The sequence below is a fragment of the Chiloscyllium punctatum genome, chromosome 4 (genome assembly GCF_047496795.1).
Source record: "Chiloscyllium punctatum isolate Juve2018m chromosome 4, sChiPun1.3, whole genome shotgun sequence".
NCBI classification, from domain to species: domain Eukaryota; kingdom Metazoa; phylum Chordata; class Chondrichthyes; order Orectolobiformes; family Hemiscylliidae; genus Chiloscyllium; species Chiloscyllium punctatum.
This window is the reverse complement of record NC_092742.1, coordinates 36,244,587-36,271,439: the sequence shown is the minus strand read 5'-3', so window position 1 is coordinate 36,271,439 and position 26,853 is coordinate 36,244,587. Positions and strand designations below refer to the sequence as shown.

Genomic DNA, 26,853 nt, shown 5'->3' with positions numbered 1-26,853 from the left:
CTAAATAATAAAGCCTAGGTTCCTCAAATAACCATTTATCAAGTAGAAGTATTGGCCCCTAAGGTTTGCCTTTTTCTTTCATGACCATTATTACAGTTCCTTGTTCTTACTTTTTAGTCTCCTTTCCTTTTCTAGTTGTTCTTGCACACAATTAGCAATCTCAGAATAAGTCTAATACAGGGTCTTGCATCAAACCTTGGCATGCATTATCATTCCTTACTTTAGCTTGCAAAATACATACTGTGTTAATGAAGCTAAACACTCCATAAGTTATTTCCAATTTGGAATGGAGTAAAGAAGGAATGAGGTGGGAAAATAAATGTTACTACTCTTGTTGGTTAGCTTCTCAAAAAGAAACTTGCTTCAAATGATGTTGTGAATAAAAATTTTCATGACTCACCTGGCATCTATGTGCTGCAGCGGTGCTATCTTTATACTGTGCGTATTACACTGTGATTTTTAAAAATAGTCTGTCAGATAGAATTGGTGCATTTCACTTTAAAATAACTAATTTTCTTTTAAACAGTGCTTTCAATCAGCTAATATTACCTTGGTGGTAGTGGCTAGAAACCAGTATGTTCTTTTATGCATGCACTGACCACTGCCAGTGGTCTTTCCTCATTGATCTGAGTAAATATTGTAGTTTTAACATCCTCCAAACTAACTGGTTGATGTGGTATAAAGGAAGTATAAAACTTCAGGCTCTTGCTTTTAGGTGGTTTCAGAAGATCAGAGTATGTGCATCTGATTTTTTTGGGACTGATTACCCTTAAACAAATGGGATAACAATTATTTATTAATTATCTGTTTATAACCTTCTTTCAAGTTTTAAGTTAAGAAGACACTTGTATAAAGATAGCGCCATAGTTATGAGTTCTCACTGCCAATTAAATTGATGCAATATGAGGTCGTCTGACGTGTTATATACTTTCCCCTCAAGCCCCTACGCTGTCCTTTTTCACTATTATACTGCTGATTTTCATTAATATATGATTATAGCTGTGTCCTGAGTGAATGCCTTCTGCTTTAACTGGAAGGATTGTCTCAACCATGGGCTCTGTCATTGTGTGATTGACTTGTTTACAACACTTTAATATTAATTTTGTTAGCCATATATTTTTAATTCCTTTGTCATTTCATTCCCTTTGTCTGTCACTCCAAGGATGTTTTTTGCTAGTGTGTGATGCCCTATCAGAAGTGCGAAGTACTGTTTGATAATAGCTGCTCTGCTGTCTGAGAGTCATAATTCGGTTTTGCCAGAAAGTAACGCTTGTGAAATCTGGAATTTAGAATGGCTGCTACTTGATTTTGAATGGAGAGGTTACTTTGACTGACTGAGATTGTTAAAATTCAAAGCTACTGGAAAGAGTATTGGCAACTACTAATTTATGTCAAAAATCCACCACAGAAACTTTGCATGTTGTTTTATTAAAAACTATAAATCCAGTCAGTTATTTTGGTTCTTAACTCTTTACAGTCTGGGTTGTCTAGATATTTCTGCACTTTTTGGCACTCCAGACTTTAAAGGGTTATGCTTCTTTTTTTTTAACAAGGAACCTTCATCTCCTGATGATATGTGGTAACAGCTGACCAGGAGCTTGCATATATCCACAATCAAGGCCATCGCATATCTGCGAATCAGAAGTCTGCAAAATATTGTTGAATTTCCGTCGCAACAACAAGGGTGTGAATACAATACCGGAATTCAGTAACCAGCAATGATTCACCTAAGATCTGATTTATTTACGGTGGCTGAAAATACGAAGATCGAATTATTTCCACTATAAATTGGGCATTGTTTACTTTAATTTTATTGACTGATTAAAAGTGCAATTCTGTTTTATTTTAAGAAAAACCTTCTATTTAATGGAATATGACCTCCTTGCAAAATGTACTGGGTAGAAAAACTGACCAATATTCCCTGATAAAGAATTTGCAGTAGAAGTGGTTTATCAAAAGTAAAATCCACTTCATGGAATTTTTGTTCCTATGTTTAAATTGAGCCTTGGGCAAACTATTCTTCTAATTATGTCCCAATAACTGAGATTATGAATGCTCTGTAAATTTTAATTTGGGTTTGGCAGGCCAAGATGTGAGTATGTCACAGATTAAACTTGAATGATAGCATTCATATTATTGTCGGCATTTTAAAAGCTGACTTTGCAGTGCTGGTGCAAGTGATTTATTGGGAATTATATAATGCCCTGTCTCTCATTTTGAAAAATTCTAGCTAAGGATTTACACTATTAAATGGCCCTGTGTTCTTGCTGTTAAATAAAACATCCACCAGATTCTAGATTTTCTCGCCATTGTACTCAACAGCTAGTTATAATTATACATTTTAATGCTACTTTTCCAGTTCCAAAAATTAGTGTTCCTTATTTATCTTCCTGGGTTTATACCTTTGTTTATGTATCATCAGCTGGACAGACAGGTGAGCAGACCACATGTATTTAAGTTGTATTGCTGTATCATCTAGTAGATGTGTTGTCTGTCATGGTGAAGACCATTTAGATTAGGTTTTTTCCACCCAGAAGATGGCAACCTTTCACTGACTCATTCCGCTTAAACAAGTCACCAAGAATGATGCTAGATTCTTCTTCCAGCATTGGAGTGGAAGTTTGTGATCACAGATAGGAGGTGAGTTGCATTATTGTCAGGATTTGAAACACCAAAATACTTCCACCATTGATAGCATATAGAAACTTTGCATATGATCTGTATTCAGCCAAACCTTTTACTTGTTCCTTTTCAGTTGTGTGTGAATGATACAATAGGTAGAATTCCTTCCTAAAATCATGAATAAGAGATATGGATGCATTATTGTAATTCATTAGCAATTTTTGTTTCTTTTTTGATATTCGACAATCTGTGGCATTATATAATAACCTCTAAATGTATTCTTCAAGGATAAATAATGCATTTCAGGATTAAATTGGCCTAACACTTTATTCCAAGTGATTCAAATTTGCAAATTTTTCAAAATGAATTTCGAATATTTGCTAATAAGATTACTTTCTCATTGGACTAAATATTTCATTCATTAGAGTTAACAGTGGAGAATTAAATGTAAAAATGAGGTCTATTGCAGGGTGGGAAAGTTTTATTTAATGTATGTTCAAAATATGTGGATTAATGGTACAGCATTAGATCTACATGTTGAGTAGGATTAGATTCATGGAAAAGGAATTGGTTGTGACACTGGATCAGGTTTCCTTATACCACTGTGAACAGACAGCTTAATACAAGAGATTATTGAATGAGCTTCCAGCTGTTTCATGTTCTGAAATAAAAAAAGTAGCTTGTGACATTGGATTTTCTTTTAATCTCATCAGAGCAAGAATTTTGTTTTCTCCATCATGGTTTAAAATTGCATTGTACAGAACTTCAGTAGAATGGAATTCTAGTCATAATAAATTGATGCTTTTTAATGGTTTTTGGCATAGTGCTATCTGGCTACAAAATAGATTCCATTTTGACGACAATGCCCAAGTTCCTTTTAATTACACTAGCTACAATTCCCAACCCAAATGCAAAAAAAAGTAAAATGTTCTAGCTAATGAAGCAATGTATGTTTGCTTATTTGTTGCTACTTCACAGTACTTTTCAAGTAGTTTAAAATCGGAAGTTGCTTTAGGAGCAACTTAAATTTTCTCCCATATTTGCTCTCTAGTATAATTCTGTTGTGCAGACCTGACTTAATAAATTTATCATGTGAGCAAGGTGAATTTCAATAGGGAGTTGAGCTCCAATATTCCAGTTCTCTGGCTGAGACATGGAATTCACTGCTATGCCTTTTGAACAACCAGTATAATTTAAGGAACAAAAGAACCAGGCACAATTATGTGACATTTTACAGGGTAATGTTATGAATTCTAGCCCATCTCTCCATTTTTTAAAATATCTGCAGTTATAAACTAGAATATTGAGATGGTTTTTGAAATATCCTCAAATGGATCTTGTGTGGAAAATGATTAAGTTATGTATTAATGTACAAGATTAATAAACTTACAAATTTAAAGTGTGCCCTTAATAGTCAGTACTTATGATTTTAAGTAAAGATTGCTTTTTACAATCCATAATGAAATTTACATTACTGGCAAAATAAAATGTTGACTAATTTTACGAAGAGCATTATTCCCAAGTGCATTTTCTAATTTGAATTGTTTGAAAGGAATACTTGTGCTCAAGACAGTTGACTGCAAATTTGATGCAAATTTAAATTTGCATTAAATGAAGAAAATATTTTAGGTAATTTTTGAGTGAGGCTGACCAGATAACCTGCAAATGACTAGTTATGGAAATTCTGATTAGCTTTAAATGTAGATATTCAAATGATTACTGGACTATTCATGGCCTGTTTTCCATTGAATGTCTGTTATATTTTAAACAAAATTTATTTTAATATATTTTGGATAATTGCTTAGAAATACAAGTTCCATTGGACTATCATAATGACCAAATTGCGTAATTAGTTCAGTACAGAAGTGTTGGAGAATTAGGTGAAATGTAGGAGGGCAATTCAGTTCTAAAATTGGCTCATCCTTCATGTTAGTTTTGTGAACAAGCATCAATTTAATCTGAAACATTTATTGTCTTTTGTATAAATTGTCAAGTGCACATTTACTTTACCCACCATTGTGGAATGATGTCAGATAAATGAACTTTCCCACCCACTGTTGCTTATGTGTCAGAAAATGTAAATGTAATCAAACCAGTTTGCCTTACTTTGTTCTAGAATAGCATTTGTCCCAGCACATTGCAAAAGAAGGGATTATATGCCGCTTTAGTCTAAAATTTGCTGTGCCTATCTTGGAAGAAAACCTTTTGAATTACCATAGATATTCATCCTCTACAGAAATATTGATTGTTTATGATGTTTGTTATCAGGTTGCATCTACATACTGCTGGACTTCACTTACAATCGATATATATTTTTACAGATCAAAAATAATGGCATTGGAAAATATTTTAATTTCGCATAGAAATAATTCCACTACCAGTGAGAAGTAATTTAAATTTTATATTCAGTTTTATCTCACACTAGAATGTATTGTTTGACGTGTAGAATATGTAACAAAATTTGGTACATTATTGTTCAGAGCAATTAAACTGTTATTGGAAATTGATTGTGTTTACAGAAAGCTTGTTAATTGTATATTTTGTATTATGTACTGATCCCAACTCCAAAGGAAATAGTGTGAATTTAGTTCCTAACTGTGAGGTTGTTCTATTCGTTTGGAGTCAGTTGAACAAATTGCATATGCCTGTGTATTGTTATGTTTGCACACTGTGGTGGTTTTGAAATACATTTATGGATGAAGATGCCATTAATTAAAGTGTCAGGCTATTGCATAATATTTTTGTGTTTTTACCAGAATTGAATCATGAACATTGCATGAATGTGTAGATGAATTGTTTTTGTTTGTGGTATGGAACCATCAAAGACTGTTTGTTTAAACTAGGCAGAAGTTTTAAATTATGCCTGTAGAAAATCTACTCATTCTTCATCTGAATTTAAAGCAAAGTGCACAAAACATTTTGGTACTTAAAAAGAATAATGAATGGAAAGATTAACTGTATGGTTTAGACCAGTTCTTTGGTTTTCAATATACCACAGCATACAACAATATTTTGTTGTGTATATTCATGAGCTCTCCATTTTCAGTGTAGGAACTGGAGGATAAGCCAACCTGAAAGGAAGAAAAGTTGCAGTCACAATGGGCAGTGTTCTGAGGCACCTCAGTTAATGAATCAAGAGCAATCATAGATTTTGGTGTATATGGCCTGGCTGTACTTTATTGGTAGTGGTTTATGACCAAAGGTGCATAATTTCTTTTAAGTAATCATAACTTTAACATGCAAATCATAAGATCTGTTGTTGGCATTTTGCTTGTAATGGCTATCAGCATGCAAATTGTTGTCACTTCTGCACTTGCTCAAATCTCATTTTCCCAACTCAGCTGATCATGCTGCATGAAAAGGGTATGAATCAACTGGCTTGTAGCCAATACCCAATTGTTAAATACAAAGAAGGAATTAAAAATGGGCAATCAGCAGCATGTACATTTAAAAAAGGGATGTATTAAATTATGCAAAATACTTTTTTTGGAATACTTGATGCTATTTTTACTTTTCTGAGTTGATCACTAGGCATGTATATGACACTCCGATTTTTACATTCTATTGTTTTATCCATTGACTATCAAATGCCAAGTTTCTATCTGTAACACTTGGCTTTTTACTGATATGCCATGCAAACGTCTGTTAATAAAACAAAAAATCATGATATATCTTTAGCGTTTACATTCAGAATACATCAAAACCTGCTTTAATTTTGTCTATCTTCTGTAAAGTTATTGAAACAAGATGCTTCGAAATAGAATTTTTGAATACAAGGGTCCAAATCAGTGTTTTGCATATTTTGTTCTTGTACATTCTTGTGACCAATCTTTACTCGATAGATCAAATGAATTAATTTTTGAAGTTCCACAAATAATTTTGAGCAACTAATTGGAATATACATGAGCCAATTAAATTTGGGTTTATCTGCTGTCATTGATAATAATCATTGGTTGTACTTCCTCTTTTTAAGACTGACTTCTATGATAAATGTAGCCTGCAGCTTTTAAACCAATTTCACTTTTGATATGTTGTATCTCATGTTTATAACACTAAGATTATCTTTCAGTAGGTAAAGTCTGTTCAGCTTTATCGAGTAGTGAAACACAGTATTGTATGGATCTGCTTGTAGTGATCAACATGATTTAATCATCGAACAGAAGAATGCTTTTTCTATTAAAATACATCATTTAAGCAAGAAATCAACTTTTTTCCAAAGTAATATTGAAAAGTGTGCATATTACTAGCTCTTATTGTGCAGCTGCAATTGTCACGTTCATTAAGAGAACTGAACACAACTTGTGCAGGTGAAAGGAAAGCCGGTGAGTAGGGAATGTCCTTGTGTGTGTCTTTGTATTGCTCTATAAATGGTTACAGCAGCTGCTTCTACTTGATTTTATATAAGCTACGATGTTGGTAGTTTTTTCAAATGTGGATGGCAATTGGAATAAAAGTACTGAATTTAAAACATTTTACCAAAATGTTTTGCTTAAGCTATTTTATGAACTATTCAAAAGATAGCACATATATAAATGAATGGACTGAAAGGAAGAAAGTACCTGCCCTCACTATCTTAAAGTGCATCACAGCCAACAAAAGTCATTATAGGTGTAATCAAAATTGTAGGAAAATGACAGTCAAGGTTCCATAAGCAGCATTGAAATAAATTAAATGAAAGATAAACTAAAGAAAATGTTGACCTGGATACCGGGAGAACAAAATCCAAACCATAGGTTCTTTTATATTCACCTAAGGAACCAGTTGATTTAATGTCTCCTGAAAGATAACACCTCTGACAATGCAACACACTCTACTCCATTCAAGTGTCAGCCTAAGTTGTGCTTAAGTGCTTGAAGTGAAACTAGACGCGTGACTTTCAAATGCTGTGATGAATGTGCTACAAGGAAGCCGAGGCTGACTTCAAAAGATATGTTAATTAGAAAATGGTGAAGAAAAATAGTAATTTTAACCTTCGCTGTGAAAGTTTGCATCTTAACCAAGTGCACAGTAAAAGTAGAAAGTTGCTACTGTATACCAATGCTTACAAAATATTTTTGTGCTTTTTATCCCAAGTCTGCTATGTCAAGAATAAATTTCATAATTGTCGAGTTCAGCACCTTAATGAGAAACCTTTTGCCCTTTTTAAGTGTTAAAGAAGGCAAGTTCCAATGCAAGTGTCAGCTCCCCTCTTCCTCCCCTTCCCTTCCCTCATCTGTTTTTCCAACCCCACCTCTTGTTTATTCACTATACCCTCTGACCTTCCAGTCGCTGTTGAACAATCTGTGCTCAGCAGAGGACTTAGTTTTATATTATTTGGTTCACACTTCAGTGAATTTTGGGCATGATAATATGTTGACGTGTTCTTCACGTTTGTCTCAATGCAACAGGAGTTGTCTCCACAATCCATGGATCCTTTCATACATCCAATAGTCTCCTTTCACATGGACCATTCCCCTGTCTTCTTGCCTAGACTTGATTTATTCATTGAGAATTGTGAGCATGGTATTGGCGGCTGTAATTTCTTTGCTGCCATCCTCCAACCTAACCTGTCTGCCTCTGAACTTGCTGCACTCCATTCACTCAGGTCTAACCTGACTTTATGAAAGTTGTAGATGAATGATGCTGATATTGTTGGCATACTGAAGTCTTCCTTGCAGAGGCTGGGCACCACATCCCAGAAATTTCTTCCTATCTGCCCTGGACCATGACTCAATGCTGAACGGCTGTTGTTTCAAGTCCCCCGACTCCATATATCTTGCTTCTACCTTCTCAGAATAAACACATCAGCAAACCCATCATTTTGGCCAGTTCCAGTTCCTGTATTTCTCTTACCTTGACTTTTTTTAAAATCTCACTTGTGTTGTCTCATCCAAATTAGATTAATGGTACTTCCGATCCTTTATGCCATTTCCACAATTACCATGTTTCCCGGTCCCCGCTACCACAACTTCACCATGGAAGTGCAAGTGCTCCACATGTCCATTCCCAACAAGATCTTCTGAAGGGTCCCATTTTCTTCCTTGAAAGGGGAGCTTATAGTACTAATTCACAACCACCTTTCTTTGCCTGTCTGACCACATTTTTACTTTGAACAATTTCACCTTTAACACTTTAACCAAGTCAAAAGTGCAACTACCAGTACATGTGGATCCTGATTTTGCCTATTTCTTGAAGTATGTGGAGCCGTCCTTGTTTCAGTCCTACTTTGATCCCTTGCACAACTTTTTCTTAAGTACATCAGTGACCTAATTGGAAAAATTAATCCTTTTTGCTTAATTTTCTTCTCTCTCCCCTTCAGCTGGTCTATCACTGCCTTAATTTCTCATTTTACTTCCATGATGGGGTGTACAACATTACGAACCTACTGATTCTTACAGATACCTTCACTACAATTACCTACACGTTGCTTCCTGCAAGGACTTCATTCAATTTTTCCAGTTCTCCATCTCTGTCCCATCTGTTTCGATGACACCTTTCACAGGAATGCCTCCAATATATCCTTTTTTACTCTGTTGAGGATTCCCCCCACCATAGTTGACAGGAGTCTCAGCAGTGTCTGGCCTATTTCCCACATCTCTGCTCTCCCCTTTCCCTTTCACTTTCCACTCCACCAGTTTCTGCATTTAAAGGATCATCCTCCACTATTTTGTCACTTATGGTAAACATATCTTCACTTCCCATCTGCACTGCCTGAATTCTGCATGACCACACTTGCTGCTCCCTGGTCCACTCCCAACAGTTCTACATCTGTCCTCACCGTATGGATCTTCCCATGGAATCACAGAAGGTGTCACACTTATCCTTTACTACTTCCCTCCTCATTGTGAAAGTGATTTACTTGCAAGTCTTTCAGTTTCTGATGAAGGGCTTTTGCCCGAAACGTCGATTTTGAAACTCCTTGGATGCTGCCTGAACTGCTGTGCTCTTCCAGCACCACTAATCCAGAATCTGGTTTCCAGCATCTGCAGTCATTGTTTATACCTAGTCTTTCAATCTAGTCTACTGTATTTACTATTCACAATGCAATCTTCTCTGCATTGGCAAAACCAAATACTGGCAGGGTACCTGCTTTCTAGAATGTCTCCCCTCCCTCCACGAGAATGACCCTGACCCTCCAGCTGTTTGCCATTTCAAGCGCCATCATTCTCTAAGGCTAATATTTACACCCTTGGCCTGCAAAGCCCAATGCAAGCTGGAGGAATACACCTAATTTTCCATTTAGGCAATTTATGGCCGCGAAGACTCAGCATTTGAATTCAACAACTTTAAGAGCATGACCACCATCCTCTGATTTTGATTACACTCTCCTCTCTCCCCAGTGTGGTTTGCATGAGTTTGCTCTGAGCAAGCCAACCTCTCTCCATCTATTCACAAGTAAGATCAGCATCTATTTTTCATGTGCATCCCTGCTCCCATTAACATTCCCATTATCTTTTCTCTGGGCAGTCTCACCAACGGTCTCGCTGTTCCTCCTGTTTTGGCAACAGCATAAAAACTGAGTGTCCAACCCCCATCAATTCTAAAGATGTCATTAGACTCATTGTTAGCAATATTTGTCTTTCCACTGGTGCTGTCAGGCTTGTGTTTCTCTTTATTTCAGATCTCCAGCATTCCATCTGTTTTGCTTTTATTCATAATTATCTATCAACAGTAGTGAAGGAAAATCCTCATTTCTAGAAATCAAAAATTACTTCTCTCACAGGTAAGATCTCTGCAAAATTCTATCAATACTAACTCTCTTTCGATTCCACAATATAGTATGTCTTAGTTTGGCATGAAAGATTTTCTGGGGTACAATGCAAGAATAGAAATTTAGAAATCCTTAGTGAATTGAGGCCTTGAAATTTGCCTGTCAATTATAGATAAGAAGTAAGTGCTAGAACATCTTTTGTTGCATGTGTACATTGTTATGACAAGCATTATCAAAAGCCAGTTAATCTTTAAGGCTAGACATCCGTGGTAGAATGTATGACTGGTGTGCTGCATTTATATTTCTCAAATTCAATGAAATTAGTAAAGGAATGAAGAAAACTTCCTTTCAAATACTACAGTCTTGTGGCTTTTGAAAATCCATTCACGAGGAAAAAACCCTCTTGAACGGAGATGAAAAAGGGGATTAAAGGTCACAGGGACAAGGCAGGAGAATGAGGTTGAGAAACTTATCAGTCATGATTGAATGGCAGAGCAGACTCGAAGGGCCAAATGGCCTAATTTGTGTTCTTATGTCTTATGGTCTTTTGATTGAAGTCTATTTCTGCACATTAATGGAGTGCTATTAGCAGCAGAAGAATTGTATTCAACTACAACCTGTAATCTCATGGTCTGTGATATGTCCTGCTCTGGTGATTGCTGCCAGGTAATGCAATCATGGTTAATAAAACAGCATAAGAGAGAATGCCAGGAACAGCACTTTGCATACATAAAAATTGAACTGTCAACCTGGTAAAGGTACAACATAGATTGCTTGCATGCTCAGTGGCAGAATTAGCATGTTGTAGACAAGGGTAAGCAATCCCACAACCAACAGCTTTGCTCCAGTCATAAATGGTGGTGGACAATTAAATCAGTAACAGAAAGAAGAGGTTCCATCAATATCCTCATCTTGAACAATGTTGGAGCCCAACGCATCAGAGCAAAAGACAAACCTGATCTGTTTATGTCAGTGTTCAGCTCAAAGTGCTAACTGGTTGGCCGGTTTTGAAAACTTCAGAGGTCCCCAGCATCACAGATGTCAGTCTTTAATCAATTTGATTAAGCCATAAGATGGCAATTACAACCATAAAATGGCAATAATAATAACCTATTCTTGATCATCAGAAAATATGTTGGAAATGGGTTGTCTGAGCCACTCTTAATCATAAATAACCTGTTCAATTTAGGCTAGTCTGCTCCTGACCTCATTACAGTTCTGGTCCAACACGGACAAAAGAACTGAATTCCACCTGGAATCTCTCCTCTAGCCTTTTTAACTTTTATTTGTTCATTTGAGAAGTGTTAAGATAGCATCAGTCACGTTAATTTCTCCCTCTTCCACCCATTTGAACCTATTTTTCTCTGAATTGGCTGCACTCCACGCTCTCAGATCCAGTCCTGACTTTGTCATGAAACTTGTCAACAAGGGTGGTGCTGGGTTTCTCTGGTATGCAGAGGAACCTTTTATTATCCGAACGAGATAGACAGGCAGTATTTCGTTCGGATAATTGTTTGGAATGACAGATCCAATGCCTCTCCTCTGGGATTTTTCTGAAGTTTCCTAATTCCTCTCTCTGCCTGCCTTGGTCCATCTCTCTGTCTCAGGGTTTGTTTCTGAGCAGACACACACTTGTGTGTAAGGGACCTGCAGCATTGCTGAAGCTTCCCATCACTTCATGAAGCAGTGACAGAATGAGCACTTGCTGAGTTGGCTCCCCATTCAAGAGACTAGACAACAACACAGTGGGTCAGTTAACCTCTCAACCCCACGCCTGCTCTCACCTTCACCTGGCCCATCTCTGACTCATCCCTTTCTTTTCTTGACCTCTCTGTCTCCATGTCTGGAAATAGGCTGGCCATGGTATCTATTCCAAACTCTCAGAATCCCACAGCCACCTCAATTATGCATCCTTGCACCCTGTTTCCTGCAAAGACTCCATCCGATTCTCAATTTCTTTTTCTGTCACATCTGATCTGAAGATGCTACCTTCTGCAGGGGGCCTCAAATATCCACCATTTTACTCAATTGAAGATTGCCTACTACCGTGGTTGGGCCCTTAGCTGTGTCCAGTCTATTGCCAATACGTCTGCCTTCACCCCTTCTCTTCCCTCCCACAACAGTAACAGGGTCCCCTGCTCTTCACTTACCAGCCTCAAAATCCAAAAGATTGTAAGTCATCAATTCCGCTGTATCCAGTGGGATGCCATAACCAGACATTCCCCTCAATTTGTCAGCATTCCGTATGGACTGTACTCACTGGATAACCCTGGTCCACTCCTCTCCATTCCCAAAACTTCCCCACATTCCCACAGCATCTGTCCATACAATCGCAGATGGTGCATTATCTACCTGTTTACCTCCTCATTATCCAAGGCCCAGGCATACCTTCCAGGTGAAGCAACGATTTATCTGCACTTCATGCAATCTAGTCTACCCTCTTTATAGACTTGCCTGGTGAAGGGCTTTTGCCCAAAGCGTCAACTCTCCTGCTCCTTGGATGCTATGCTTTTTCAGCACCACACACTCTATTCTATTTGTTCACAGTGTGGTTTCCTGTACACTGGGGAGATCGCTTTGCAGAATGCCTATCTGCTCTCTGTGGAAAAAGAACCAGAGTTTCCAGTTGTCTGGCACTTGGTGCCTCTGTTCCTGCATCAACATTTCTGATGCAGGCCTACTGAAGTGTTCCAGCAAGCCTTAGCACAAGCTCAAAGAACAGCATCTCATTTTCTATTTGGGGACCCTGCAACTTCTAGACTCAACATTGGGTTCAATAACTATAGAGCCTGATTCCATTCTTTTGTGTTTACCCACTCCGATACCCAAAATTAACATAGATTGCTTTGAGCACAACCCAACCCATTTTCACCCACCTTTAGGCCTGTTATCACATTCCATGGTTTGCTTTCTGCACAGCCTACCATTCTATCCTGGCCTGATATTAATTCCCTACCTACCATTTTCATATCTCATTGTGGTCTCCATCTCCACATATCTGTTCATCTGTCCAAATATCCACTCCCATCCTGCATAAATATCAGCTTTTCTGAGCCACTATCAGTTCTGGTGAAGAATCACTGGACTTGAAATGTTAATTCTGATTTCTACCAGTAGTAGATGCTGTCATCGAGTCATAGTCATAAGAGATGTACAGACCCTTCGGTCCAACCTCTTCTTCCGACCCTCCGAAGAGTAACTGACCAGATATCACAACCCAATTTAATCCCACCTGCCAGCACCCAGTCCATACCCCTCCAAACCAATCCTAAACATTTACCCATCCGAATGTCTCTTAAATGTGTCAGATCTGCTGAGTTTTGCCACCGATTTGTTTCTTTTTCCGAGCGATGTTGTTTCAGTATTTGTTTTGTATTTTCCCGTGGAGCATGGCAATCATATAGATCAGTTGGTTTGTGTAGCAAAACAGCGTCTTGCCTCATTTAAAGGTGCTTTCTTTCAAATGAAAGTTTCAGGTATTAAACAGCTGATGAAATTTAAAGATTAATGAGCTGTTTATTACAACATCATGACAGAAGGTGCAGAGGAAATTAGATTAGATTCCCTACATTGTGGAAACAGCCCCTTTGGCTCAACCAGTCCACACCAACCCTCTGAAGAGTAACCCACCCAGACCTATTTCCCTCTGACTACTGCACCTAATACTATGGGCAATTTAGCATAGCCAGTTCACCTGACTTGCACATCTTTGGACTGTGGAAGGAAACCCATGCAGACACAGGGAGAATGTGCAAACTCCACACACAGTCGACCGAGGCTGGAATCAAACCTGGGCCCCTGGTGCTGTGAGGCAGCAGTGCTAACCACTGAACCAAACTATTTCCAGAGATGAGGGATTTTAACTATAAGGTTGGGTAACAAAATTTTGATCAAGAGAATCATGACTGGATATGAGGAAGGACTTTTTCACACTTAAGTGATAGTGAGCTTGAGCTGTCTGCCTTTAGGGATGGTGGATGCAGAGGTGATCAATGATTTCAATAAAAGTTGGAAGGGCACTTGAATAAAAGTTTAAACGCCTATTGGGAATAGGGTGGAAAATTGATGCAGATTTTCCACTACAAATTCCTCTACAAAGAATTGGCATAGACGCAATGAACTAAATGGCCTATTCTGTAATTATAAACCTATCCCTCTTGGTGACTATGTAGAAAACAATGATAAGATGATTTAAATGTGGCTAAAATGAGGCCATCCAGCTAGCATACTTCCAATGGTGATATGCTAGAAACAGTGGAGGTCCAAAGAGATTTGGACATCCAGTTGCCTAGGTTATTAAATTGTTATAAAGAGGTACAGAAAATAACCAAGAAGCTAATCAAATTCTAGAATTTTATCTAAATGTCTAGAATGCAAGAAGATGCAAATTATGTTTCAATGACATAAAGTCCTGGTTAGATGTGGTTTACTGTCAGTAGTTCTGGGTGCCATACCTTTATAGGATATAATGGCATTGGAGAGTGCAATATAAATGTACTTGATTCTGGTTATTAGTATACAAGGGAAAATTGCATATTCTAGATGGAATTCCAGATTTCAAATGAAATGTTTGATCAACGTTTTCAAGATCTTAAGGAGAACAAATGAGTTTTTTTTTGGTATAATGACATTGCTGCTAGGCCAGCATTTGATGCCCATTCCTAATTGCCCATGAACTGAATGGCTTGCTAGATCTTTCAGAGGACAGAATCAATCACATTGCTGTGGCTTGTGGAGTCACTTGTAGGCCAGATTAGAAAACAATGGCAGATTTCTTTCCCTGGATGATATTGGTGAACCAGACAATTTTACAGCACTTACTGATAGCTGTCTTCTTCACCAACACTGGGAATTGAAGACTACTCAATTTTATTCATTGAAGTTTAATTCTACTCTTTGCCATCATGGAATTTGACCATATGCCTCCAGAGCACTAGCCTTGGCCTTCGAATTATTCATTCAGTTATACTACGACAACGTGATCATTTCCTCCAGTCTTTATAAAGAGAAACAGCTGTACTTGAACTCAATGATTGGTGGAGCATGGTATAAAATTTTGAGTTAGATCTTCAGGAGTGAAATTGGGAAACATTCCTATGTGCAAGGGTGGTAGAAATGTGCAGGTCCTCTATAAATGTTAATTGCTGCAACTTCAGTTGTTGGTTCCATAATCCGAAATTGATGCATTTTTAAGACTCTTGGGATGGAGTCAAAGGTTTGTAACTGGAAATTGGTCATGGCTGGATCACCCATTAACTCATCGAATGGCTGAATAGTCTTAAACAGCTAAACATCCTATTCCCTTTCCTATGTCCCTAAATAGAGAATATTAATTACATTAAGGGAAGGGTTTTCTTCAAGAGGTGAGAGTAAGAAGCAAGTTGACTTAATTACTGAATTATCAGAATTGATAATTTTAATTCTGATGCAATATTAGGCTGTACTAACTAAGTTACTATAGCTACTGTGCTGAAAGTGAGGACTGCAGATGCTGGAGATCAGTGTGAAAAAGTGTGTCACTGGAAAAGTACAGCAGGTCAGGCAGCATCCGAGAAGCAGGAGAGTCGACGTTTTGGGCATAAGCCTTTCATCAGGAATGTGATAGCTACTGAGGTGTCAAGTTACTGGTTACCATTTATTAAGAAACTGACTCCAGCATGATGTTTTGTAACTGAATTTCTGGCAGTGGTATCGACTTGTTTTCCTGCATATCTGCTATTTTTTAAAAAGAAACTTATGTATTGCATCTGTTCTTGTACAGCTCCACAGACAGCTGACAATTCTTTCCAAACCAATCCAAATAGATGATCTTTAAGCAAAAATCTGAATGAATGTCGTATGCTATTTACTGACTGGTGAAGGAAGGTATGAGGCTGCGGATCAAACCACTCCTGTCTCGTTGTTTTGAAATGGGTTACTGGATAAGAAGAGGGTGAAGCCTTCCTGACTTTCCTTCTTCCAGCCATCTTGCCTACTGCCCCATAGGGTGGCGCAGTGGCTCAGTGATCAGCACTGCTGCCTCAGGGAGCAGGGTTTGATTCCAGCCTCAGGCAACTGTCTATGTGGAGTTTGTACATTCTCTCCGTGTCTATGTGGGTTTCCTCTGGGTGTTCTGGTTTCCTTCCACAATCCAAAGATGTGCAGGTTAGGTGATTTGGCCATGGGAAATTGCCCATAGTGTTCAGGGATGTGTAGGTTAGTCAGGGGTAAATATAGGGTAGAGGAATAGGCTTGGGTGGGTTACTGTTCAGGGGGTTGGTGTGGACTTGTCGGGCCAAAGGGCCTGTTTCCACACTGTAGGGATTCTAATTCTATTTCTTTCATAGTTCATGAGAATCCAAAGGCCAAATTTATCATAGCTGGAATCTGCTAACTTGGCACAAATCAGGTTTGCAACATGAATTGCACATATCTACTGAGCATTTTTTTGATATTTCTGTTGACACCAGGGGGTGCTGAAGTGCTTTGGATATAACTTTTGATTATGCATTGTGGAATATTCTTGTTTTACTCACAATAGGAATTGTAAAATTCATTCAAACAAGGAAAAATCTTTGATTACTCTCCCTTTTGATAATTGCTGCTCCATTAATTTCTGATGAAGTGAGCCAGGTCCATTCGTTGTCCATTATTGGAATTATTTTTGTATTCTGCAGCTCAAAAATCTTTTGCATTTTAGTGCAAGAACCCCAGTCATTTGGAAGTTTTGAAATCAATGCTGTTCAGTCACCTGGGGTTCTTTTCCAGGGGTGCTAATATCCTTTGTTAACTGGGATAAATTCTATTTCCTTCCATTATATTCCAATGCTTGTCAATGTAACAGTATACCTGAGGGCAAAACCCATACAAAGAAACTAAAGTAATGGCTAGCAAATTACTCATCATGTTTCTGTCAATGTTAAAAGTCAGAACAACGTGTGAAATAAATGCACCTGGTGTAAATAATTATAGACCTGAAAGAGAAGGTTTATGTGCAACGTGGCATGGAACATTAAATGGCAGACTAATTGTTTGCAGAACGGAAAAACCTGCTGCTGATGAGTTTGAAATCTGTTCGATTAATGCAGTCTTTCTGCCAGTTTTGTTTAGCCATGTCATGGTCTGTTTCCTTTAGTAAAGCCATTAAGTCTGACTAATGCAGCCACCCAGCAGTTAGCCCTGTCTTCCCTGGGGCTGAGGATATAATGTCAGTGGGTTACGATCCAATTCACTCTGAGCTGGATACATTAAATCTTTTTACTGCAGGTCTTGTCAGGCAAGGCCAATCATCTGCTATCAAATGCGCTGAAAGCATCCTAGCTCATAAAAGCAATTTCATGTGCTCATTGATACAGAATGGATTGTTGCTAAACCTCCAAGGCATGTTCTCAAGGTCAAACCATTGATTTTTTTTTTAAATATAAAAATTGGCTTGTATCAAAATATGACCTTTAGAAAAAAATAAGTGCGAATGAATGTTTTTGTGTGTGTGTGTTACCTGGTGTTGTCACATCGCACTGGAGCCTACAGTTTGTTTGTCACAGAGGCCACCAAAATGTATAATTTATTCACAGCTACACAATATAATTTTGAACAAGATCAAGCTACAGAGTCTGTCAGGTTGCTCTTGGTGTACAGGGATTTGTACTGGGCACTGAGTTACGCTAGCAGGTAATTGAGAATTTCACCAGTTCCTGTGTTCAATTTAATATATAATCATGACACTTTCCATCATTGTTGGTATTTGGATTAGGACTTTTTTGGGACATTTATCACATAGAAAATCAATGTTATCAAATTAGCAGGCAGTAACTAGTGGGATGCCATAGGGATCGGTGCTGGGATTCACTATATATATTAATGATTTGGATGAGGGAACAAAATGTAACATCTCTTAAGTTTGTAAATGATACCAAGTTGGGTGGGAGGGTGAACTGTGATAAGGGTACAGAGATCCGTCAGTATGAACTGGATAAATTGGGTGAGTAGGCACATTAATGGCAGATACAGTATATTTTGGATATATGAGGTTATTCACTTTGAAAACAAAAACAAGAAGCCAGATTACTACCTGAATGGCTATAGTTTGGGAGAGGGGAGTGTGCAATGGGACTTGCATGTCCTTGTGCACCAATCGCTAAAAGTAAGCATTCAGGTGCAACAGATGGTAAAGAAGGCAAGTGGTATGTTGGCCTTCGTTGTGAAAGTTTTGAGTACAGGAGCAGGGATGTGTTGTTGTAGTTATACAGGGCATTGGTGAGGCCACACCAAGAATATTGTGTACAGTTTTGGTCTCCTTCTCTGAGAAAGGATGCTCTTGCTCTTCAGGGAGTGCAGAGAATGTTTACCAGGCTGATTCCGAGGATAGCGAGACTGACATATGAGGAGAACGTGATTAGGTTAGGACTGTTTTCTCTGGAGTTCAGATGAATTGGGGGGTATCTCATAGAGACTTAATTCTAACAGGACCATACAGGGTAGATGCAAGGAGGATGTTCCTAAACCAGAAGTCATAGTCTGAGGAGTTGGGAATAGACCATTCAGGACAGAGATGAGGAGACATTTCTTGACCCAAAGAGTGGTGAGCCTGTTGGATTCATTACCACAGGAAGTAGTTGATGCCAAAACATTGAACATATTCAAAAGGTGGTTAGGTATAGCACCTGGGGCGAATAAGATCAAAGGTTATGGAAGTGAACAGGATTAGGCTATTAAGTTGGATGATCAGCCATAATGGCGGAGCAGGCTCAAAGGGCTAAATGGCCTCCTCCTTCCCCTGTCTTCTGTGTTTCTGAGGTTGCACATTACACATTAGAATAAATGTTTTATCGTGGCTATGTTCATGATTACAATTATCACATTATGGTAGATATGATTACAGTTTTGTTTTAAACAGTTTTGTTTTAAATTTTGTGGTTCCTAAGTAGAGGTATTGAGGGGTCAAAAACAGGAAGCGCTCTTTAGGATACAACAAGATTAGTTTTAAATTACTGTTTGTCTTTTCGAGAGCCCGTTGCCTTTTGTTTGTCAAAGTAAATGTAGATGACTTAACAAATACTGACTTCACAAACCCAGCTTGAAGATTCTATAATACTAAATTTTGTTTTTAATTCACCTAATCAGGATTTTTACTCCTGACTAATGTTAGTTCTAGCAGCTCCACTGGCTCCTAACCATTGATGCCCATAAATCAGAAATCTCTAAATAATTAATCTGATCTGTGTAGCCTGATAGACAGTTTCGTAAATGATAACTATATCACCTAAGAACATCTTGACCTTTTTCCTCTCAATCTTGAATAATTAAACATATTTTGTATTCCTTTAATGACCAAGTGCAAAGTATAGATGGTGAAAACATTAGCTCAGATGATCTAGTGACGACAGAGGTGTTGGAACAGCATAGACTGGAGTTGTGCATCAGGACCATGTGGAATCTCAGAAACAGCTGACTCGGTAGTAATTATCTGGGAAATTGAATTTTCTGTTGGGCAATTTCCTTTCATTGAAACCCCTTTTGAAAGAGTCTACCAAAGCCTTGGAGGGTTCCAACTCTTAATTACTCAATTACTACAATTACTCAGGACAAGTTAGAACGTCATCTCTATCCCTTGATTAACTACCAAACTGGATCTGTGACTCACCATTGACCCCTCAACTCTACCAGAACTACTCCCCCCCCCCCCCCCCCCCCCCGGGCCTTTTACACACCCCAGATCTCTGATACTTACACTCTGACCAGAAACTCACCCCCACCCTAACAAGTAACCTGACTCTGTTCCACATCCCTCCAATCAAACTTTGCAAAACCCAGCTATCCACCATCCGTTGCACTTACTGTGCAAACCCAATAGCCTGACTCACCGGCCAGGGGAGCTGATGGCATTGTGGTAATGTCACTGAACTAATGATCCAGAGACCCAGGCTAATGCACTGAGAATACTAATTCGAATTCTATCACAGCATTTGTACAGTTTAAATTGTATTAGTAAATCACTGATATAAAGTTAGTGTCAGTGAGTGTGACTATTCAACCCACCTGGGACCCCCCTCCTTCTGGCATGCTAATGACCTTACCCACTTGGTATCATACTGACATCACCCACCTGGCACATTATCCCAATATTTGCATTGCATAATTATTCTTTTCAGCCCCTGTTTAAGTGGTGGCTGTGCTACACGGCATTTAAATCACAGTCACTGTGCACTGACTGCTGTAATAGGGGACACCGTTGCTACAAAGATTTTGTTTGCTGCAGGTTCATGTACTTGTGGACAGAGTCGTAACAGGAAGCCTCTCTACAAGTATTGCAGTGCAAGAGACATCTCAAACTAATTTTTAATCTGAACGAGTTGCAAATAGGTTTCTGCCTCTAACTGGAATGTCGAGGCTATTGTTAAAAAGAGACACCAAGTTGAAACTTATCACCTTGCACTTATCAGGACAGAGATACAAGAAATCCAATTGATTTGCTTTCAAAGTTTAGTTTCTTGCATCTCAGTCCTGATGAATGCAAGACAAAATGATTCAACATTGTGTCTTTTTTTTAAAACAATGGTTCTTTACCTTTCATCCTATCCCTGATACTGAAGTGCTGCATCAACGAACATAAATTTTGAACTTACTTGTTACAATAATGCAGGCCTGACTATTGGAAAAATAGTCTTCAGATTCACAGACAATACAAATAATTTTGTGAAGTTCCTTATTAGAAAAATAGATTGCCGTTCGATCTAGAGGTGGGACTAAATGCAAGAAAATATGTAAAGCATAGTCCAGAGCATGTGCATCTTGTGGATTGCACCTTAAGACTTTTGAGTAGAAGAAACACCAAAGGGTTGTAATACAAGTTTCACAATTGTTGTTGTAAAGTAATAGCAACAAATTCAGTTTTGAATATATGTTACATGGACATAACTAGATGAAGTTGACACTTTCCAGAGTGCCTTCAACATGTGAATCTGATTTGTGAATTGTGCAGTGAGTGACCATTTGCAAAGCTTTCAAAAAAGAAGAAAGCAATGTGTACAATAGGCAAGTCCAGTATGCTCAATTTCAATTTTGATAACAGGTTTCCTGCACTCTTCTGACCAAATATCCAAGTCAATGACCAGAACCAGACCATCAATTGAATTTGTCTTTCGTATTTTTGCCTTTCTTGCACTAAATTACAGATATTGTTTTTCTAACAAAAAGAATTACAGGGGTGGTGAGAGGGAACAAGTAAGAGCATGTGTTGCTACAGCTGCACAACAGCCTATGACTATAACTGCTTGCGGTAACAGGATCTGCACTTGTCTATGTACGTTTATCAAATTACTAAAAGAGGATCATATGACACCAAGAAAAGTCTTGCAAATCGATAACTCCTCTTTAAGAAAGACTAATGTAGTGAAATAATGTTTTGGTTTACACCTCCACACTTAGTATGCTTTCACAAAATGTTCCTAATTTAAATACTTATTTATGGTAGATCATTGATAATAATCAGAAACATGATACACTTTGGAGGTGCTTAAAAAGGAAGGAGTCTCTAGCACAAATGTAAAATAACAAATGAATAGATCATTTATCAATAAATAAGGAGTACATTTCAGAAAGGAAAGGCAGTAACTTCATGCTGCTTGTCTTTAATTTGCAGCTGAAGATTTGCCAGTGTAATTGCCAATCTGCATTTCTTTCCTCAGCAACTATAAGGCACTTCTTACTTGAGGACAGTATGTATGTACTGCAACGATATGCTGTCAAAGGGGTGCCTTTATATTAAAGGAGTATTTAATAGTAGCAAAATACAATGGCATGGATTGCTTTATATTCATTGCACTTAATTATGCAGGCTATCGTACTGATGTGTGTCTGCAGCAATGAGACATTCACTTCAGAGTGGTGCAGTCTCTTGCATACTTGGAATCAGTATGAACAAGGCAGTCAGCAGTGCATCTTCCTAACTGATGAATTCTTTATTAGCAATGCAGTCCAAAGCAAAGTGTAAGTTAGAATATTTAATCTAGTGGATATATGCAGCAATTTCGTACCTTCCATATCTTGGGAATTTTTTTAGAAACCAGCAAAGGATAACAAAAAAGGGTGAAATTGAAGTATGAAAAAAAAAATCAAGCTATAAATATAAATATCAGACAGTAAAAGCTGTCACGGGTTTATAAAAAGGAAGAGAGTAGTCAAAGCAAGTCTTAGTCACTTAGAAACTAAAACTGGAGAAGTAATAATGAAAAGCAAGGAAATGTCAGAGTTTTTGAGCAAGTACTTTGCCTGTCTTCACAGTAGAAGATAGAGTATCCCAAGATTGATAGGAAATAAAGACACAAAAGGGAGAAGCTTAATATTCACAATATTTGGAAAATGGAACTAGAAAAACTTGTGACACTGAAGGCTGGCAAGTTCCTTGGATATGATGGCTTGCTTCCCAAGGTCTTGAAGTGGCTGCAGTGATGGATGCATTGGCTGGAATTTTCCAAATCCCTTTAACCCTTAAAATGTCCTACCAGTTTGGTAAAGCACATATGTAATACCACTCTCCAAGAAAGGGGGGGGGAGTGAAAGCAGGAAAATATGGCCAGTTAGTCTAAGATTCATTGGAAAATGCTAGAATCTGTTATAAGGTAGTAGCAGAACTGTTAGAAAATCATTAAGTCAGGCAGAGTCAACATAGATCAGTAAAAAGGAAATTGTGTCTGACAAATTTCTCAGAGCTCTTTGACATTGTAATAGGCAGGGCACATGAAGTGGGGCTATTGGGAGTATTGGATTTCCAATAGGAATTCGATAAGGTGTCACATAAAAGGCTACTGCACAAGATAAGAGCTCATAGTGTTTGTGGGAATGTGGTATAAGCATGGTTACAGAATTGTCTAATTAATAAATCAGAGCTGAAAATGTCTGGCTGGAAAAGCGTAGCAGGTTAGACAGCATCCAAGGAGCAGGAGAATCGACGTTTCAGGCATGAGCCCTTCCTCAGGATTCCTGAAGAAGGGCTCATGCCTGAAATGTCGATTCTCCTGCTCCTTGGATGCTGCCTGACCTGCTGCGCTTTTCCAGCAACACATTTTCAGCTCTGATCTCCAGCATCTGCAGTCCTCACTTTCTCCTAAGTAATAAATCAACCAGTTAAGATAAATGTGCTGTTTTCAGTTTGGCAAACTAAACAATGGAGTGCCATAGTGTTGGAGCCTCGACTATTTATGACCTATGTTACTGGCTTGCGTAAAGGGACATCTAATATAGCAAAGTATATTAATTATATAACGATATATAGAAATTCAATTTATAAGGGGGATATGGAGTCTGCAAAAGGATATAGGTAATCTATAGGAGTGGGCAAAAAAATTGGCATAGAGGGTATAATGTGAGAAAATTTAGATTTTATTGTCACGTGTACTCAAGTACAGGAGTACTGTGAAAAGTGTATAATGTCACCACATGGTGCAATCCTAAGTACAAAATACTTTCGTACAAAATAGTAAAAGAGAGAAACAAAGTTTAAAAAGTTAAGCATTACAGTCCTTCATAGAATAAGTAGAAAAGTAAAGAAAAGTCATAGTAGTTAACATTAAAGTCCTCCTTAATATGAACTGGAAGATTATAGGAATAAAGTAAAATGTTCAATAATCTTTCTTGAATATTTAGCTATCACGGGGCCCAATCTCGTCTGCTTAGTGTGCTCATAGCTGCCTGTTCTTGACGCCACCACTGCAGATACCGGGAACCTCCTTTACTGCCCGCTTTTTCCACATAGGGCTGCGATGCCATTGCCTGCTATCTTCTCTGACCTCATGTTACCTCCACAAGATGCTCCGGCAGGACCCATTCTCAGCTTCCTGTTGTTGGGTTCTCATTGGGCCCTGCTGTCACTGCTGGCTGCCAAGACACCATCATGGGTCATCAAAAGATTCCAACTCTGGGTGAGAGGGGAAAATTATAAAAGGGACCCAAAATGTAACTTTTTTGCACAGAGGTTGGTATGGATGAGCTGCCAGAGGAAGTGTTGGAGGCTGATATAACTCCAACATTTAAAAGGCATCTGGATGAGTAGCTGAGGGATATGGGCGAAGTGCTGGCAAATGTGGCTAGATTAGTAGTCTGGATGTCGGATGTAAGTTGAATCAGGAGCTGAAATTGGCCTGTCGCAAAGATGTTACTACAGTTGTTATGGGGGATTTCAACATGCAGGTAGACTGGGAGAATCAGGATGGTATTGGACCTCAAGACAGAGACTTTGTGGAGTGCCTCCGAGATGGATTCTTAGAACAGCGGGTGCTGGAGCCTACCACGGAGAAGGCAATTCTGGATCTGGTATTGTGCAACAAACCAGAATTGATCAGGAACCTCGAACTGAAGGAGCCATTGGGAAGTAGTGACCATAATACAATAAGCTTCAATCTGCAATTTGAGAGGGAGAGGGTACATTCAGAAGTGACAATATTTCTGTTGAATAAAGGGAACTATGAAGCTATGAGGAAGGAGCTGGCCAAAGTTCAGTTGTGCAATACCTTAGCAGGGATGATAGTGGAGGAACAATGGCGGATATTTCTGTGTATAATGCAGAAGATGCAGGATCAGTTAATTCCAAAAAGGACGAAAGATCCTAGGAGGAGGCATGGGATGCCGTGGCTGACTAGGGAAGTTAAGAAACATATAAAGTTAAAAGAGAAAAAGTATAACATAGCAAGGATAAGTGGGAAAACGGAGGACTGGGAAGCTTTTAAAGAACAACAGAGGATTACTAAGAAGGAAATACGCAGAGAAAAAAGGAGGTACAAAGGTAAACTGGCCAAAAATATAAAGGAGGATAGTAAAAGCTTTTTTAGGTATGTGAAAGGCAAAATAAATGGTTAAGACTAAAATTGGACCCTTGAAGACAGAAACAGGGGAATATATTACGGGGAACAAAGAAATGGCAGAAGAATTGAATTGGTACTTCAGATCTGTGTTCACTGGGGAAAACACAAGCAATCTCCCTGAGGTAACAGTGGCTGAAGGACCTGAACTTAAGGGAATTTATATTTGCCAGGAATTGGTATTGGAGAGACTGTTAGGTCTGAAGGTTGATAAGTCCCCGGGGCCTGATGGTCTACAGCCCAGGATACTGAAGGAGGTGGCTCGAGAAATCGTGGATGTGTTGGTGATTATTTTCCAGAGTTCGATAGATTCGGGATTAGTTCCTGCGGATTGGAGGGTGGCTAATGTTGTACCACTTTTTAAGAAAGGTGGGAGAGAGAAAACAGGAAATTATAGACAAGTTAGTCTGACCTCAGTGGTGGGAATGATGCTGGAGTGTATTATAAAAGATGAAATTATAACACATCTGGATAGTAGTAACAGGATAGGTCAGAGTCAGCATGGATTTATGAAGGGGAAATCATGCTTGACTAATCTTCTGGAATTTTTTGAGGATGTAACTCTGAAGATGGACGAGGGAGATCCAGTAGATGTAGTGTACCTGGACTTTCAGAAAGCTTTTGATAAAGTCCCACATAGGAGGTTAGTGAGCAAAATTAGGGTGCATGATATTGGAGGCAAAGTACTAACTTGGATTGAAAGTTGGTTGGCTGATAGGAAACAAAATTCTGGATTAGTGGTGCTGGAAGAGCACAGCAGTTCAGGCAGCATCTAAGTAGCCATTTCCTCTGCCCTGATAGGAAACAAAGAGTAGTGATAAACGGCTCCATTTCAGAATGGCAGGCAGTGACCAGTGGGGTACCGCAGGGATCAGTACTGGGACGGCAGCTTTTTACAGTATATGTTAATGATATAGAAGATGGTTTTAGTAATAACATTAGCAAATTTGCTGATGATACAAAGCTGGGTGGCAGGGTGAAATGTGAGGAGGATGTTAGGAGATTACAGGGTGACCTGGACAGGTTAGGTGAGTGGTCAGATGCATGGCAGATGCAGTTTAATGTGGATAAATGTATGGTTATCCACTTTGGTGGCAAGAACAGGCAGGCAGATTACTATCTAAATGGAATCAATTTAGGTAAAGGGGCAGTACAAAGAGATCTGGGTGTTCTTGTACACCAGTCACTGAAGGTAGGCATGCAGGTACAGCAGGTAGTGGAGAAGACTAATAGCATGCTGGCCTTCATAACAAGAGGGATTGAGTACAGAAGCAAAGAGATTCTTCTGAAGCTGTATAGGGCCCTGGTGAGACCACACCTGGAGTACTGTGTGCAGTTCTGGTCTCCAAATTTGAGGAAAGACATTCTGGCTATTGATGGAGTGCAGTGTAGGTTCACGAGGTCAATTCCTGGAATGGCGGGATTACCTTACACTGAAAGACTGGAGCGACTGGGCTTGTATACTCTTGAGTTTAGAAGACTGAGAGGGGATCTGATTGAGACATATAAGATTATTAAAGGATTGTTTACTCTGGAGGCAGGAAACGTGTTTCCGCTGGTGGGTGAGTGCTGAACCAGAGGACACAACTTAAAAATACGGGGTAGACCATTTAGGACAGAGATGAGGAGAAACTTCTTCACCCAGAGAGTGGTGGCTGTGTGGAATGCTCTGCCCCAGAGGGCAGTGGAGGCCCAGTCTCTGGATTC

General features: G+C 38.7%; 1 protein-coding gene across 3 annotated transcripts in view; it reads left to right on the top strand.

Moving 5' to 3' along the window:
• Positions 1-7,092, top strand: part of ppm1aa (protein phosphatase, Mg2+/Mn2+ dependent, 1Aa) — a 30,325-nt gene extending 23,233 nt beyond the window's left edge. For 2 of the 3 annotated variants that reach the window (XM_072568378.1, XM_072568377.1), the window contains exon 6: positions 1,478-7,092. In XM_072568378.1, the coding sequence (XP_072424479.1) occupies positions 1,478-1,525 (48 nt within the window). In that variant the 3' untranslated portion in view covers positions 1,526-7,092. The remainder of the gene's footprint in view (positions 1-1,477) is intronic. The other variant, XM_072568379.1, reaches the window with a different exon arrangement.
• The last annotated feature ends 19,761 nt before the right edge of the window (positions 7,093-26,853 follow it).